We start from the raw sequence: 15,154 nt of genomic DNA on the forward strand, positions 1-15,154 counted from the left end.
ACCTTTCATTACACACTGGATTAAAACATGGGAAACACAAGGTCAGAGGCATATACAGTAGCTCCAGCAAAGCTTTGTTTATAATGCAGCAAATGCTTTTTCATCTGATTATTACAGGCAAGTAGTATTGCTGTAAATGTGTGGGGGATTTAGCGCTTTTCTATTCAGAATGCAAAGGCACATTACTATACACTAAATGTATCTTCTGCAAAATCAAAGTCAGCAGCAAGTCAGCATCAGGTCTTTGTTGTGGGTCGGGCCAGAAGACAGCCTTTGATCTGATCTTTAATCCTTCCTCTAAGGATTCTCTGTATACTCACTTCATGTGCGTATCCTGTTGTGCTGGAGGACACAGTCAATAAATGAAATGCTGACCCTGTTGATTCCTTCACACCTCCATCCTTCTGTACTTCATGCTGTTGTTTTGAAGGACTGTTTCAACACCGAGAGCGTCGTGCTGGGAGTTACCTGTTCTGTGCCCTGAGTCTTCTGATTACTGGCGCCATAAAATAAACCTGCTTAAAGTCTGCACTCTTCGTCCTGCTTTCATTGGTCATTAAACAGGAACACTAATCTACCACAGTTTCTCCAATTTCAGATAAATAAACAGTTCTTGATCTCGTTCTTCTCACCATCTTCCTTGCACTCTTGATTGTTAGTGAGAATTCAAGTATTCAGCTTGTACACCCTGCTGTCTTATGTTGGTTTCATTGCATCATTAGCAGCAAGTGTGAACAACTTTGCTTAATTGTGTTTAACTTCTGCCTGGTTGCCATCGTTCATTACGAGCACATCACACAGCAAAAAAAAATGTTCTTAGGCGCCGAGCGTGTTTAAGATTTTGAAAGTGGAACAAATAAGATCTGCAGATTGTGTGTAAGTCAGGTTCTGCTGAGTGACTGATTCAATAACTGGGTTCAACACACTGAGCATTTGGCTCGGAGAATGTGATTTAGTGTTTTAGCAATTCCGAAGAACTGCAGTGTTGTCAGTTATCAGCTGTGACATTGCATTGGCGGACCACTAAAAATAATATAGCTAAACCCTTAAAAATGCAGCGTTCTCCGGTGGGGTGATTGCTAAAATATGGCAGATGGCCACCGTGTCTGTGAAATAATAAACTCTGAGGTGCGCGGGTATTTAAAAGCGATGTTCTCAGAGCTGCCAAGGCGAAATGAACCTTACTCCATCCCTTTCTTTTGTGTCCGTATGTGTGTTTGACAGTGTTGCTCACAGACCGCCTTTCATTGTGTCATAGCTCTCTCTGCTTTACATACACTGCCATGCAGATAAACAGTTTTGTCAGGTGTGAGTCTTTAACCTTAGATCACTTGCATCACCAATGTTCCCTGTCAGCCTCAATAGGCCGTTGTCACCTCTGAGATTGTCACTCTCCCCACACACAGGCCCACACATACTGCCTCTGTTCTTCTAATCCCACTGATATAAACTGGTGAGCCCTTCTTCCTCCCAATTCCATTCTTTAAAAGTCAAATATTGGATGACTCTCTTTCTTCCACTCATGAAAGTCAAATTAAGAAATTGGTGACATCTAATCAGTAGGGGTGCAACGATACACAAAATTCACGGTTCCGTTCGGTTCGATACTTTGGTGTCACGGTTCGATATTTTTTCAATACAAAAAATGTTCATGCCTTTTTAATTTGTCATTTATTAAAATTCTAAATATATATTTTAACTCAAAAGTACAGTTTTTAAATTTAACCCTAACCCTCGTCATATCGCAGCCACAGAAATTCTTTTGTCCATGAAACCATAAAGCTGCACTTTCTTTTTGCCTTATAGTCTGATTTGTCATAACTTTTCCGTTTTGTGGTAAGCTTTTCTTTGGCTGTCACTTCTTCACCCTGACCTGTCTTATTTGGCTCAGCAGAACTAAAATATATATCCTGAGAATTGCACTCACATACACTCAGCAATTCTCTGCGCGATTAACCTCTCACATGTTTAAGCTTGCTGCGGGAGATTTCACTCGTCATGTTTGCATAGTAAGCTAACGACTGATAAGACGATGTCAGAGGAATTGGTGCACAAATTATCATCACTCACCAATCAGTGCTGTCGCTCTCTATACACAATTCGCGCGATTGCAAAGTGAAAGCAAAAAACAAGCGCAAATTCAAACGCGATTTCAATATGTCACATATTGACAGTTGCTCACCGATGCCAATGACATAATTACCCAGCTACATTTCAGAAAGAATGCAAAAGCATTGACATATATTTTTCCTTCTACGATAGGCCGACAGGCAGGGCAGAGATAGATTTTGGTAGCCCGACTGGAAAAATCGCTAGCCCCGGGACGTCGGGCTAGCGATATTGCGAGCCCTGTATCTGATTGAGGAATCACTCATCTTTGGAAAAGAGAGTTTATTATCTTTCCAAAATAAAAGCTATACTATGCGCTTCTTCTGGGCTATATTCTCAGCAGCTTATTAAACATATCAGGTCCCCATAAGGAGAATCATGTGCTAACGGCTGTCTAAATGACTCGGGTAAGTTTGTAGCATGCCTGCTTGTTGTTTTTGTCTGCCTCCACTTGTCTTTGCACTAGGATGATGTCGGAGTAAATGTGCAGTCATATTTGTTGTGTTCCCACTAGTGCTGTCAGCGTTAATCTCGTTGAAATGACATTAACGCCACAACACGGCCAACACGTTAACGAGCTAACTGCGCTAACACACTAGCTCCCACCCATGTAATTGAGCATTGCAATGGCACATCCAACATACTGTTTTACTTTAGTCCATGACTTTTACTTTAGTCCATGACTTTAGTCCATGACTTTAGTCCATGACTTTAGTCCATGACTCTTCAGGGTCATACGTCACATGAAAACCAAAATAATTCCAAACGCCAGATCTGAATGAGGGTGGGGGAGGTTCAATTTGCCATGTTGCAAGGAGAGCTTAACTTCTGTCTCGCTAGCTTGCCCTGCGCTCTTCCTTCTGACAATGCTGTCTGTGTTGAGCGCTCAGTGGATCTGCGCTCGACAGTGCAGCCTAGGCGGAGTAGTCGAGCGCAGATTCACTGAGCGCTCAACACAGACAGCATCGTCAGAAGGAAAGTTGATAAGATAAATTAAAAAATTTGTATTGTTCGATACATATGCGTACCGAACCGAAAGCACTGTATCGAACGGTTCAATATCGATACGAATATCGTTGCACCCCTACTAATCAGCTACGGCCTCTCCCTCTCTGACTCTTTCTTGGTTACACAGTCTGATAAAGCCTAAGACAAATTACATTTGCTTATAATGTTCTGTAAAACACATTTTCCCCTTCAAACCCGTACAAATATACATCAAAGCCTCAGGTTTGTTTCGGTTGATTTTATTTACCATCTTAGACACTTTTCTCCCTCTCATTCGCAATCAGGTTTAGATCACACTCCATCCGTCATCTGTTTTGCTGACACATTTTTCATTCCTAGAATCTAAAGGCAAACATTCAGATTCATTTTATTTATTTTTCTTAGTTCAAGTTTTTTATAGCAGGGCCAAAAGCCCTTTTAAATTAGCATGCAGGGGTTTTTTAAACCACACTTACCTGAATTCAGTCTGAAAGCAGCCCCTCTTTAACCCTTGTCTGCCCCCACATTTCACTCTTAATTATTCATTTAACACTGACTGGCCTATATTCAAGCCAAGTGAAAAGTCTGACACTGTGTTTTGAATGCCACTGCCTCATTCACAGTGATCTTCTGAAAGCACAAACCCTCATTATTTAAAGGGATTAAATGGTAAATGGTAAATGGCCTGTATTTGTACAGCGCATTACTAGTCCTTAAGGACCCCAAAGCGCTTTACACATCCAGTCATCCACCCATTCACACACACATTCACACACTGGTGATGGCAAGCTACATTGTAGCCACAGCCACCCTGGGGCGCACTGACAGTTTTCAGTTTTATTTGTCATATGCAAGTTAGCACAGGGTCAACATTGCAATGAAATGTGTTTGACGAGCAGCAGTCACTAAGCAGCATGATACAGTAGGAGAAAATATAATAAAACAAAATAAAATAATAAAGAAAATAGAAAAATAGTAAGGAGCAAAATATTAGAGAGACATGGTAAAAGAGAAAAGATGACTAAATATATATGTACAGTATCTATAAATATAAATATATGTACACTAGTGATTAAATAAGAAAATCTTGAAAAGAAATATGACGGGAGGGCAGATGGGATATTGCACAGGAATGAGCAGCAGAAAATTACAGTATTGCACTTTTAAATATAAATATCAATGACAATAAAGTGGAGTGACCAGTGCAGATTAAACAGAGTACTTGTGAAGCTGCAGGGTAGCTTCTGAGTGCTGTGTTGTATGTGTTTAAGTGTTGTGGTTGAGGTGTCGTATGGCTTGGTGGTAAAAACTGTTTTTAAGTCTTGTAGTCCGAGCAGACAGGCTCCTGTAACGTCTGCCAGATGGTAACAAGGAGAACAGCTGATGTGCTGGGTGGCTGTGGTCCTTGATGATGCTGTGTGCTTTACGGAGGCATCGCTGGAGATAAATGTCCTGAATGTGCTCTGCTGCCTTCAACACCCTCTGTAGTGATTTACGGCTGCTGGCAGAGCAGCTTCCGTACCAAACTGTGATGCAGCTCGTCAGCAAGCTCTCAATTGCACACCTGTAAAAATTTGAGGTGATGTTGGCATTCGTGCTAAACTTCCTCAGCCTCCTCAGGAAGTAAAGCCGCTGGCGAGCTTTCCTGATAGCAGTGTCTGTGTGAAGGGTCCAGGAGAAGTCCTCAGTGATGTTGACTCCAAGGAACTTGAAGCTGCTGACCTTTTCGACCTTGACACCGTTGATGTGGATGGGCTGGTGTTCTCTGACTGGTCGTTCCCGGTAGTCCACTATCATCTCTCTAGTTTTGCTGATGTTGAGAGTCAGGTTATTTTCCAGGCACCACTCGTACAGCGCCATCACCTCCTCTCTATAGGCCGTCTCATCGTTGTCTGTGATGAGGCCTATGATGGTTGTGTCATCCGCAAACTTGATGATGATGTTGGACTCTTGTTTAGCAACACAGTCGTGTGTGAACAGGGAATATAGGAGGGGGCTAAGCACACAACCCTGTGGCGTGCCTGTGTTTAGGATGAGTGATGAGGAGGTGTGCTTACCAACTCTCACCACCTGGGGCCTGTTTGTGAGGAAGTTTAGAATCCATCTGCAGATCGGTGTTCCCACCCCAAGGTCGACGAGCTTCGTGGCAATTTTGAGGGGATGATGGTGTTAAATGCCGAGCTGTAGTCGATGAAGAGCATCCTTGCATATGTATTCCCTTTCTCCAGGTGAGTGAGGGTGGTGTGCGTTGCCAGGGCGATGGCATCCTCTGTGGCTCTGTTTGTCTGATAGGCAAACTGAAGAGGGTCCAGTGTGTCAGGGAGGGAGGAGCAGATATGACCTTTGACCAGCCGCTCCAGGCACTTCATGATGACGGATGTCAGTGCAACAGGACGGTAGTCATTCAGACAGGAGACCACTGATTTTTTGGGAACGGGAATGATGGTGGATGCTTTGAGGGACGTGGGGACCACTGACTGCCTCAGGGAGAGGTTGAAGATGTTGGTGAACACCTCTGCCAGCTCGTCTGCACATACTCTGAGTAGCCGGCCTGGGATGCCGTCTGGTCCTGGAGCTTTGTGAGGATTTACCTTTTTAAAGGTCCATCTCACAGCTTCTGTTTTCAGAGTTAGAGTTGCAGCCTCACTGTCCTCCTGAGGGTAGAGGATCTGCTCTCTGTTGTCTGCGTCAAAACGAGCATAGAAGTTGTTAAGCTCGTCTGCAAGAGATGCAGTGGGCTGAACACTGTGTTGACCTTCTTGTAGTCGGCGAGGCTGCCGGACACTGGCGCCATTGGGCCCTCTGACCACCACCAGTAGGCAACGGGTCAAGTGTCTTGCCCAAAGACACAACGATCGAGACTGTCGGAACCGGGGCTCGAACCGGCAACCTTCCGATTACAAGGCTTGAGCCACGATCGCCCCGGAAAAACATTGCCATGTCTCATGATTCTCAGTTTCTGCTGAGCCATTCAGACGGTTCAACTTTGGCATAAACAGCATGACAGCAATAGTTCAAGCTGTGCTGATGGTGTAATGGTGTAGGTGATATTGTCTTGACACACTTTAGACCCCTTACTACCAACTGAGCATCATTTAAAGGCCATGAGAATCGTTGCTGACCATGTCCGTCCCAGTAAGTGTCCAATCTTCTGATGTCTGCTTCCAGCAGGACAGCACATTATGTCACAAAGCTCAAATGATCTCATCTTGAACATGAAAATGAGTTCACTGTGTTCAAATAGCCAGTGGCTGGTGTAATGTGGTGGAATGGGAGATTGGCTGTGCAGCAACTGAGTCTCTGAGGCATGTTTCCAGCATCTTGTTGAATCTATACCATGAAGAATTAAGGCAGTTTTGAATGCAAAAGGAGGTCCAACACAGTACTGGCAATGTGTTAGATAGGAAGTGGCTGCTACCTATTTTCACCATAAATGTCACACAGCAATACTTCCAGGGTGTAAAGGGTTAAAACAAACAGACCTTTTACATCGAGAGAGAGAGAACAAGTGGACCAACAGTGAGCAGTTTTTAAATCTATTTATAGAGTGAACAGTTCTTACTAGCACAAAGGGATATGGCAGCCAGGGCCTGATTGCAACTCTTTAGTTAATTATATAAGACGATGTTAGCAAAAGGGACACATAGAATAAGATGGTTAAAAAAAACACAGTCTTTGAAATGTCGTGATTCAGTTTTAGTTTCTGATAATCATCATTTAAAAAAATAACGGTTTGTACAATAATTAGAGTCTTTGAACTAAACACTTACAGTCGTTTGTGTGTGTGTGTGTGTAGACGTCTACAGCGACGGTGAGCATTGTGGTGACTGACGTTAATGACAACGACCCGCTGTTCGATACTTCCCTGCCAGTGAACCTCACTGTCATTGAGGAGCAGAAACACGCCTACGTTGGACAGGTTAAGGTAAGATTAGACACACACACACAGAGCTGCACACAACACACTCTAAATCATTTGGAGAGAAGCAGCCTGCATGACCAACCTTATTTCTCTCACATTCCCACATCACTGTTCACTACATGTTTTTGAATACATTTAAGCACTCACTGCAATTAATATTTGTAGTGTGTGAACAGGTATAATTACAGCAAGTTTGCATGCTAATGTGTTCATTTTCCACTCGTTCCTGCCTGTGCATTTGTTCAACCTTTTTAGTTTATTTCCTTACACTAATCCTTTATTATAATGATGAGTCATGAACAAACAGACAGTTTAGATGGGACTTTATCTCAATCTATCAGAAACACTGATTCTCATGCTCAATTAAAAACCCAAACACAGCGGTACAGCAAGATTACTTTTTTCTGTTATTTCTCTAGTGGCTCACACCAGTTTGTTTGAACTGGTTGCACAGCTCTCGTGTTATTGTGACACAAATCATCATATCTGAATCTAAACCATGTTTCGTCTCATTTCTTCAGTTATAACTGCAGATTCATTGACCTTTCTGTTTTTCACATGTTTCATCTTAAAATGTGTTAATTTGCATCATGCAGGCTGGCTTTTTTGTCCCCAGAAAGACGGAAGGATCCCACAATATGACTGTGTAAACAGATTATTGTCCCCTCAGCATAAGTACATGCACGCACACACGGATTCACAGAGGCTCTAATTGAATTTAGCTCTTATAATCTTTCACAACAGGGACCAAAGACCACTAATGTAACTTCTTAAACTGTGGTAGCTTTGTAATTAGGATTGTTATTATGCTCATAGGACTTTGAGTGCATATTGCAGGTGGAAGGGGATACAAGGAAATACGTGCATGTCCTGTGGTGCAAGTGTGTGGAGTAGTGTCTATTAGGATTGTTACTGTACACAAAACCTTACAGAAAATAGGGAACGAATACAAACTGTGTGTAAATCCAAATATTCCCTGTTTAAAAAAATGCACAAACCATCAGGTAAAAGCACCAACGATGGCACTAAGACCTTTATGAAGTTTCAACCAACTTGCAGTATTTATTTTCTTTCTTTCTTTTGCAACAAGAAAAAATAAAACTGAGACTAAACATGTCCCAATAAAGTACAATGGTTATGTTTTTCTTTTGTTTGGGGTTTCTTTTGTTTCTTTATTGGAACTCAACTTGGATGAGAATTCTTGGTTACATTCCCTTTATTTTTCCTGTGTTTGTGTTAAAGCAGTGGCATGAAAATTATCTCTAAATCTGTGGAAAATCTACAAAAACAACAACTTCAACAACAATAAAAAGGAAAATAAATAGTTGGGTTTAAAGGACGAGCTTTGCTTTCACCTGTATCAGCACTCTGGTCTCCACTTAGCAGAAAGACTCCTGGACTTGTTCCAGACCTAATAATGGACTTATGTATTCCCTAGACAGGGGCCATGGGTAAATCTGACACTTTGATAGGCTCTGATCTTTAAAGATGCTCACTTGGTTGCATGCTTGCTTAGATTTGCTCCAAGCTTAATTCATAAGCTTTATACAGCGATGTCAGGGGGTCTTTGATCAGCCTGACACTTTGCCAGGTTCTAAATGTTAATCACGCTTCTTTGCTTCAACACAAGGACTTCTCCTGAGATAAATACATGGCCCTTGTACACCCTTATCCGGGACTTTGAACAAGTCATACTTTAACAAGTTCCAAACTTAAAAACTTCAATAGTGTTTCTTATTTGGACCATCGGGCACAATTCCAACCCTTATGCCCGAAGAGGATATCTCATTCCAAGCATTCCAGATTTTTACTTTCACTCAGATCTTTGGCCATGTTCCAAATTCAGCATCCAAAAACCCACCCTAATCTGTGGAGAGGGCATTTGAAAGAATTCCAATCCTGAACTTCCTCCCTTTCAAGGACCCTTGGATCTATTCCAAACCAAAACAGACTATGTGATCCCTCAGTGGGCTGATCAAGGCACGACTCTGGGCCACATTCCAAACCAGGGTTCGTAGCTGTAAGCATTAAAAAGATTTCCGGAAGAATGAATAGACCTGACCTTGGTTTGCTGATTCTAGTAGGTAAATGGGAACAGGGGAAGATGTGAAAATGCTTGGATGGCAGGAAGAAGTGGGAGAACCACAGTAGGGAATAAAATGTGGGATGCCAGAGCTAAGAGCCTCGTTCTTAAACTGTTTGTCATGAATTTAACACATATGGTTAAATAATTGCTTAGAAAAAGGACAGATTGAGTGAATTCAGTTTGTTGCTGTTTTAAAAAGCCCCAACATGAACTGAATTTTCATTATATAGTTGCAAATGGAAGCAAATACCTCACACTTTTAAAGCAGGCTGTTTTAAAGCAGGTCTGTTATACTCCTTCTAGCACCATATTTTCATTTCTTGAATTCCCCAAATTTACTTTGCATGGTCCACAGTTAAACATATCTATCCATCCATTTTCTTAATATTCCTGTCCTACTTGGGGTTGCAAGGAGCATGGAGCCAGCCTGAAAGCAAGGCAAGGAGGTATGAAACTCCCTGCTATGATGTAACAGTACTAACCACTGTGCCTCCCCAATTCAAAATAGAGACATCACTATGCCAGGAATGTAGTTGTCGGTACCAGTACCAGGAATAGATGTTTGCCAAGTTGTCTACAAACATAAGAAGAGATGTAGATTTGAAGAATAAAGTACCACCTTCCTGAGTGCTTATTGTCTGATATTCCAGCTCTATCAGCAACGCATAATGTTAGACACAGCCTCATAGTGAGATGCATCATATCAACTCTTAATCAGTTTACCAGTTCGGTCTATCCATCAACTGCAGGGTTAGGCAGTCATCCTGGGAGGTCTTTCTCAGCTCTTCAGCCTGAGAGAGGGGAATACATCAGTGAAATGACCTGCTACACTGTTGGCTGTTCATTACATGATTACCTGTCGCTGTGTGACTGATAACTTTCTGTGTACTGTCAGTGGAAATGTGTCGCACAGAAACTGGCTCGGCCATTTATTGTAAATTGTTTTAAATTGATTGGTAAGAAAAACATCATTTAGGGGTAAACTTTTAGGAAGTAGGCCACACATTATCGATATCCCTTTAGACTGTGTACACCTCCTTAAAACTATCAGTTCTGGTTTAATATGGCACCTCATAGCCAAAAAAGCTGACGAGAAACAACAGAAAAAGAAGCAACTCCACAAAAGCTCACTAGAATACATTGTAGTAATGAGACGACTAGCAAGGGCTTGTCTGTATAGTAACTAACCTACTTAGAAAAGACCTACATGCTGTTATTATACCTGAAATAAAAGAAATGCACTCAGAGACAGATTAATAATATCTCAGTAATCGAGTTTCAGTTGCAGGTACTTCTTTTAGGAATTAAGTTAGAGGCGGAGGTGAGAATGGGATTAAAAAAAAAACACACAAAAGGGGGGGAACTGAAAGAAAAGAAGCCTGTGCACCTGAACATGACAGGCAGAACTTGTGAATGTAGAGATAAGAGTTCATATTTCAGGCTTTAAGGTGTGTTTTTTTTTCTGGAGTCGGTCTCTGTTGAAAAGCTTCCTGCATAAGGTAGCTGAGACATTAATTCTATTGTGGTCGTGGCTTTTAACTGTCTGGCAATGTAATTACGCTTAGATAACTGTGAGAAAGACATCAAGGGAGGGATAAGACACGAGGACAGAGAGCAAAAGAAGAGGCAGAATAAAAGCAGAGTGGAAAGTCACGCTCATTTTGGATACGCAAACCTTCTGCAGCAACCAACTCTGGGAACTGCAGTCATGTTTAACATCAGGTGATTAATCAATGTAAATGATTCAATCCAGCGTGTAAAATGTTGTGACAACTTTACTGTACTGTACTTAAAGGTGAGTTTTAGGGGAAATGTTGTCAGTTAGCCCCAATGATTTACATCATTACAGCTCAAACGGTTTGGTTTTTTTTTTTTTACATTTCAAATTTATGCAAAAATACATAGCGACAGTCAGGGGCCCTTCTTCTTCTTCTTCTTTCACCTGGTCGCCACAGCAGATCTTCTGCCTCCATCTCCCCCTATCCCCTAGCATCCTCCTCTCTCACACAAACCTTCTGCATCTCCTACTGTCTATCTGCTCAATGTTCAACATCCTTTGTCCTGTGTGAACCCCCTCCCCTCCAAAAAAACCCCACAACTCAGCCTTGCTTCTCTAACTTTGTCTCCAAGAACACTCAAGGACTCTGAGTATACAAAATCTTGACAAAAAATTATCTTTTTAGAATTATTTGGAAATACATTTCAGATGGAGAAGACTGGTACCACTTTGCCAATGTCCAGGATGCTTTGGCCAGATTAACTTAATAGAAAAAAACAGGGGTTTAACCCATTATAAAAAGTATAACAATTTTCAATTCTGTCAGTATCTAATGCCACTGCCATTTTACTCTTATGGAAGCAAAAATATTTTGGACACTAAATGCTCTTAATCATTGTCGTATAAATTTAAAAACAATTACTTTTTTATTATAGTACAGAATCCTAATGTAGACAACAACTGCAACAATACTCTCAATATGACACAGCAATTAACAGGCGTCATAAAAGTAACAAATGTTTTAGAACTTGTTTAAATCTAAAAAAAAAATGTATTGTTATGTTTTAGGCAAATAGCAAACTGGATTTATGTTTTTAGTTTGCTTTAGTTTATTTTTACACAGGCATGTTGAGTTTCCTGTTTTATTGTGAAGTTCTGTGTCTTATGTTAGTGTGTCTGGTTTTGCTTCCCCTTGTCTCATCAGCTCTGATTTCTCCCAGCTGTGTTTCTCTCCTGCCTCCTATTCCCTGATTACGCCGTTGTGTATTATAAGCCCTGTGTTTCCTTTTGCTTGTTGCTGGTCCGTCTGTGTTGTCTCCCCGAGTCTCCCCGTGTTTCCGCCGTATGATAGTTTCATGTCAGTTTTGTTAGTTTCCTCAGTTTAGGTTTCTCTTAGTTTCTCTGTATGCCCTTCTCGGTTCCTCCTGCATCCTGTTCACCTCAAAATAAAGCTCAATCTTCGCATCTATCTCAGTGCCTGCGTTTGGGTAGCACCTCTACATAGCCTGCCTTGCCAGCCGTGACATTAACAATACGATTCACCACAGCCTAAGCCAGTTTTGCAATACCCAGACCTAGTTTTTAATCATTTAAGAATTTAAATTTAAATTTAAGACGGTATACTGATTTTTTCTCAAGTGAGAAATTGATCAAGCACACCATTCAAGCATTTAAGCTAATTTTTCTGAGCTGATTTCAATTAAAGGCCTTGTGTATACTGCTGGATTAACCATTACATATCATTATCAGTACTGTTAGTTTATGGCATAATGTGACATAAATCTTACATTCGTTAATGACCTAATAAGCACTACAACCGTGCTTGTACACAGTAAAGACATTTTGTCACTTTTGGATAGCGCCAGGCTCATTCATTATCCTTGCATTTTTTTTGCTAAGCTAAGCTAATTGGTGGGTTTTACAGCTAACAAATGACTGTGTGGTATTAGTCGTTTGTCTAATTCTCCACTACATTTCCCCCAAATGTTTAAGACTAACAATTTACTTCATTTGCACACACTAAAAGTAAGTAAAGAAAATAAGCACACACACTTTGTCCACGTCTCCTCGTTTTCAAGCTATAAAATTGCATTTTTCTACATTCTCGCCTTTTTACCTTCGCTCTCTCATTTATTTTCCATGTCTCACTTCTTTCACGCCTTTCTTCAAACAACATGGGATAATCATCCAATATGTGGATGCTCTATTAAGTTTCTAGCAGTTTTACCCCCAGATAGTAATGAATCACTGAATACGAATCACATCAAGAGGACTTCGTTTTTCTTTGAGTCTTCATAACACTGACAAGATGGAGTCTAATTTTCATTAATTCTAATAGTCGCTGTGTGAGATGCGATGAAACTTTAATGATCCAAAATTGGGGAAACAGACAAAAATGGGTCACTGCATTAGCAAGTAGTGACTGGAGTACAGCAAATGAGGTAGAAGGTAAATATGATTTGAGTAATGGGGGTTAGATGAAGTTATTCAACTGACAATGTTGACAATATTGCAATTAAAGCCTTTACATAAGGATTTTCCTCTCATTAAGTAAAGATGTATGGCCCCTGTTTGTTGTTTGATTTAGTGGCTATTTTTTTCAGAGATCATTACTAAATACTATTCAATTGTAATTCTAGCTTTTTACAGGTTGTTTTATTCTAGCAAGTCTAAGCTTTTAAAAAAGGGAAGGTTTACACATTTGCCTTCAGCCTTGCACTGTTTGGGGGGGTTTTGTAACCCAAGAACCATTTGCTGGTTTCACACAATAATTGCTGTCAACCCAGCTGTACTTTTAAAGTGGATATAAAGTCAAAGTCAAACTTCATTCAAATCATTCACAATAATGCTCAACATTGTTCAGTTTAACACATAAAATACAGAAAAATGCTCTCACTTTTTAAGTTAATTTCAATTTTTATTTATATTCTGCTTCACAGAACCTAAAACATAAAAATAAAAATCAACCAAAAGCAAGTTTAAAAATATAAGTTTTTAGCTGTTTTTCAAAAGCGACCATGGAGTCCACAGATCTCAGGCTCAAAGGGAGAGAGTTCTACAGTCTGGGGGCACAGTTACAAAAGCTCTTTTGTTTTCAGCCTCGTGTGTTGGACAACCAGCAAGCCCTGGTCACATGACCTCAGGGACCTGCTGGGCATGTATGGATGTAAAAGTTCGCTGATATATGTTGGTGCTTGTCCATGCAGAACCCTGAAAGTCAAGGTCAAAACCTTAAAGTGGATTCTGAATTTAACGGGGAGCCAGTGCAGCTGAATCAGCAGAGGCGTGACATGGGAGTACTTGGAGGACTTGGTCAGAAGCTTTGCAGCAGCGTTCTGAACAACTTGCAGACGCTCCAAAGAGGCTTTACATAAACAAGTAAACAAAGAATTACAATAATCCAGACGAGATGAAACAAATGCATGAATGACAATTTCTAATTCGGAGCGCGATACAATGGACTCAGTTTAGCAATGTCTCTCAAGTGATAAAAACAGGAGCGGACCAGAGATTTAACATGAGCGTCCAAAGTCAGAGCTGAGTCAATAGTAACACCAAGGTTCCTGATAGAAGGTTTGGCAAATGTAGCAAGTGGACCCAAGTTTTTCCATAACACTAGGTACAATTTTTTCAGGAGCACAAACGAGGACTTCAGTCTTCTCCTCATTTAGTTGAAGAAAGTTTCCAGTCATCCAACCTCTAATGGAGTCTATGCACTTATGCAAAATCTGTAGCTTGGAAACATCTTGGGGCTTAAAGGAGATATATAACTGAATATCATCTGCATAGCAGTGGTACAAAATGTCCTTAAAAGTGCTCAATAAGTGCTGAAGAAGAAGTAAAAACAGCAAGAACAATAAAGGCCCCAAAACTGAACCTTGTGGCACACCATAGGCAAGAAAAGTAGAAGAGGAACTGTACTTAGAGATAGCCACAGAAAGGATCATTCATGCAAATAGGATTCAAACCAGTCCAAAGCAGCCCCTGATATACCCACCCACTGTCTCAGCCTGTCTAGCAGAACATGATGGTCCACAGTATCAAAGGCAGAGGTCAGGTCCAACATCAACAGAACGGAGCATTCTCCTGCATCACAACTCATCAAAATGTCATTGGAGACTGTAAGAAGTGTAGTTTCAGTAGAGTGAGCTGTACGAAAGCCAGATTGGAATTTATCCAGAATGCTGTATTCATCTAGAACAGCTATAAGCTGCTTAGCCACAACCTTTTCCAAAATCTTAGCAATGAACGGTAATTTTGAAATCGGTCTGTAGCTACTGAGAAGAGAAGCGTCAAGCTTAGGTTTTTTTTTAACAGTCGGTGAATGACAGCATTCTTACAATAAACAGGGACCTGACCAGAAACCAGTGAGGTATTGATAAGTATTGTGAGCACACAGGGACCAATAGACTGAAAGACAGTTGGGCGATTTCGGCCTACAAGCATGTCTCTTAGCAGGTGCCATTTTGGGATCCTTATAAACACAGCATAATATTATGTTGAAGCACAGGACGTATTACTCTGCGAGGCTCCTGACTACAGTAGCTGTAAT

At 40.9% G+C, this 15,154-nt stretch overlaps 1 protein-coding gene across 1 annotated transcript in view; it reads left to right on the top strand.

Moving 5' to 3' along the window:
* Positions 1-15,154, top strand: part of LOC101480347 (protocadherin-15) — a 214,916-nt gene that overhangs the window by 105,815 nt on the left and 93,947 nt on the right. The window contains exon 21 of the mRNA XM_076887498.1: positions 6,893-7,021. Coding sequence (XP_076743613.1) covers positions 6,893-7,021 — 129 coding nt within the window. The remainder of the gene's footprint in view (positions 1-6,892; positions 7,022-15,154) is intronic.

This window comes from Maylandia zebra, linkage group LG8 (assembly GCF_041146795.1).
Source record: "Maylandia zebra isolate NMK-2024a linkage group LG8, Mzebra_GT3a, whole genome shotgun sequence".
NCBI lineage: Eukaryota > Metazoa > Chordata > Actinopteri > Cichliformes > Cichlidae > Maylandia > Maylandia zebra.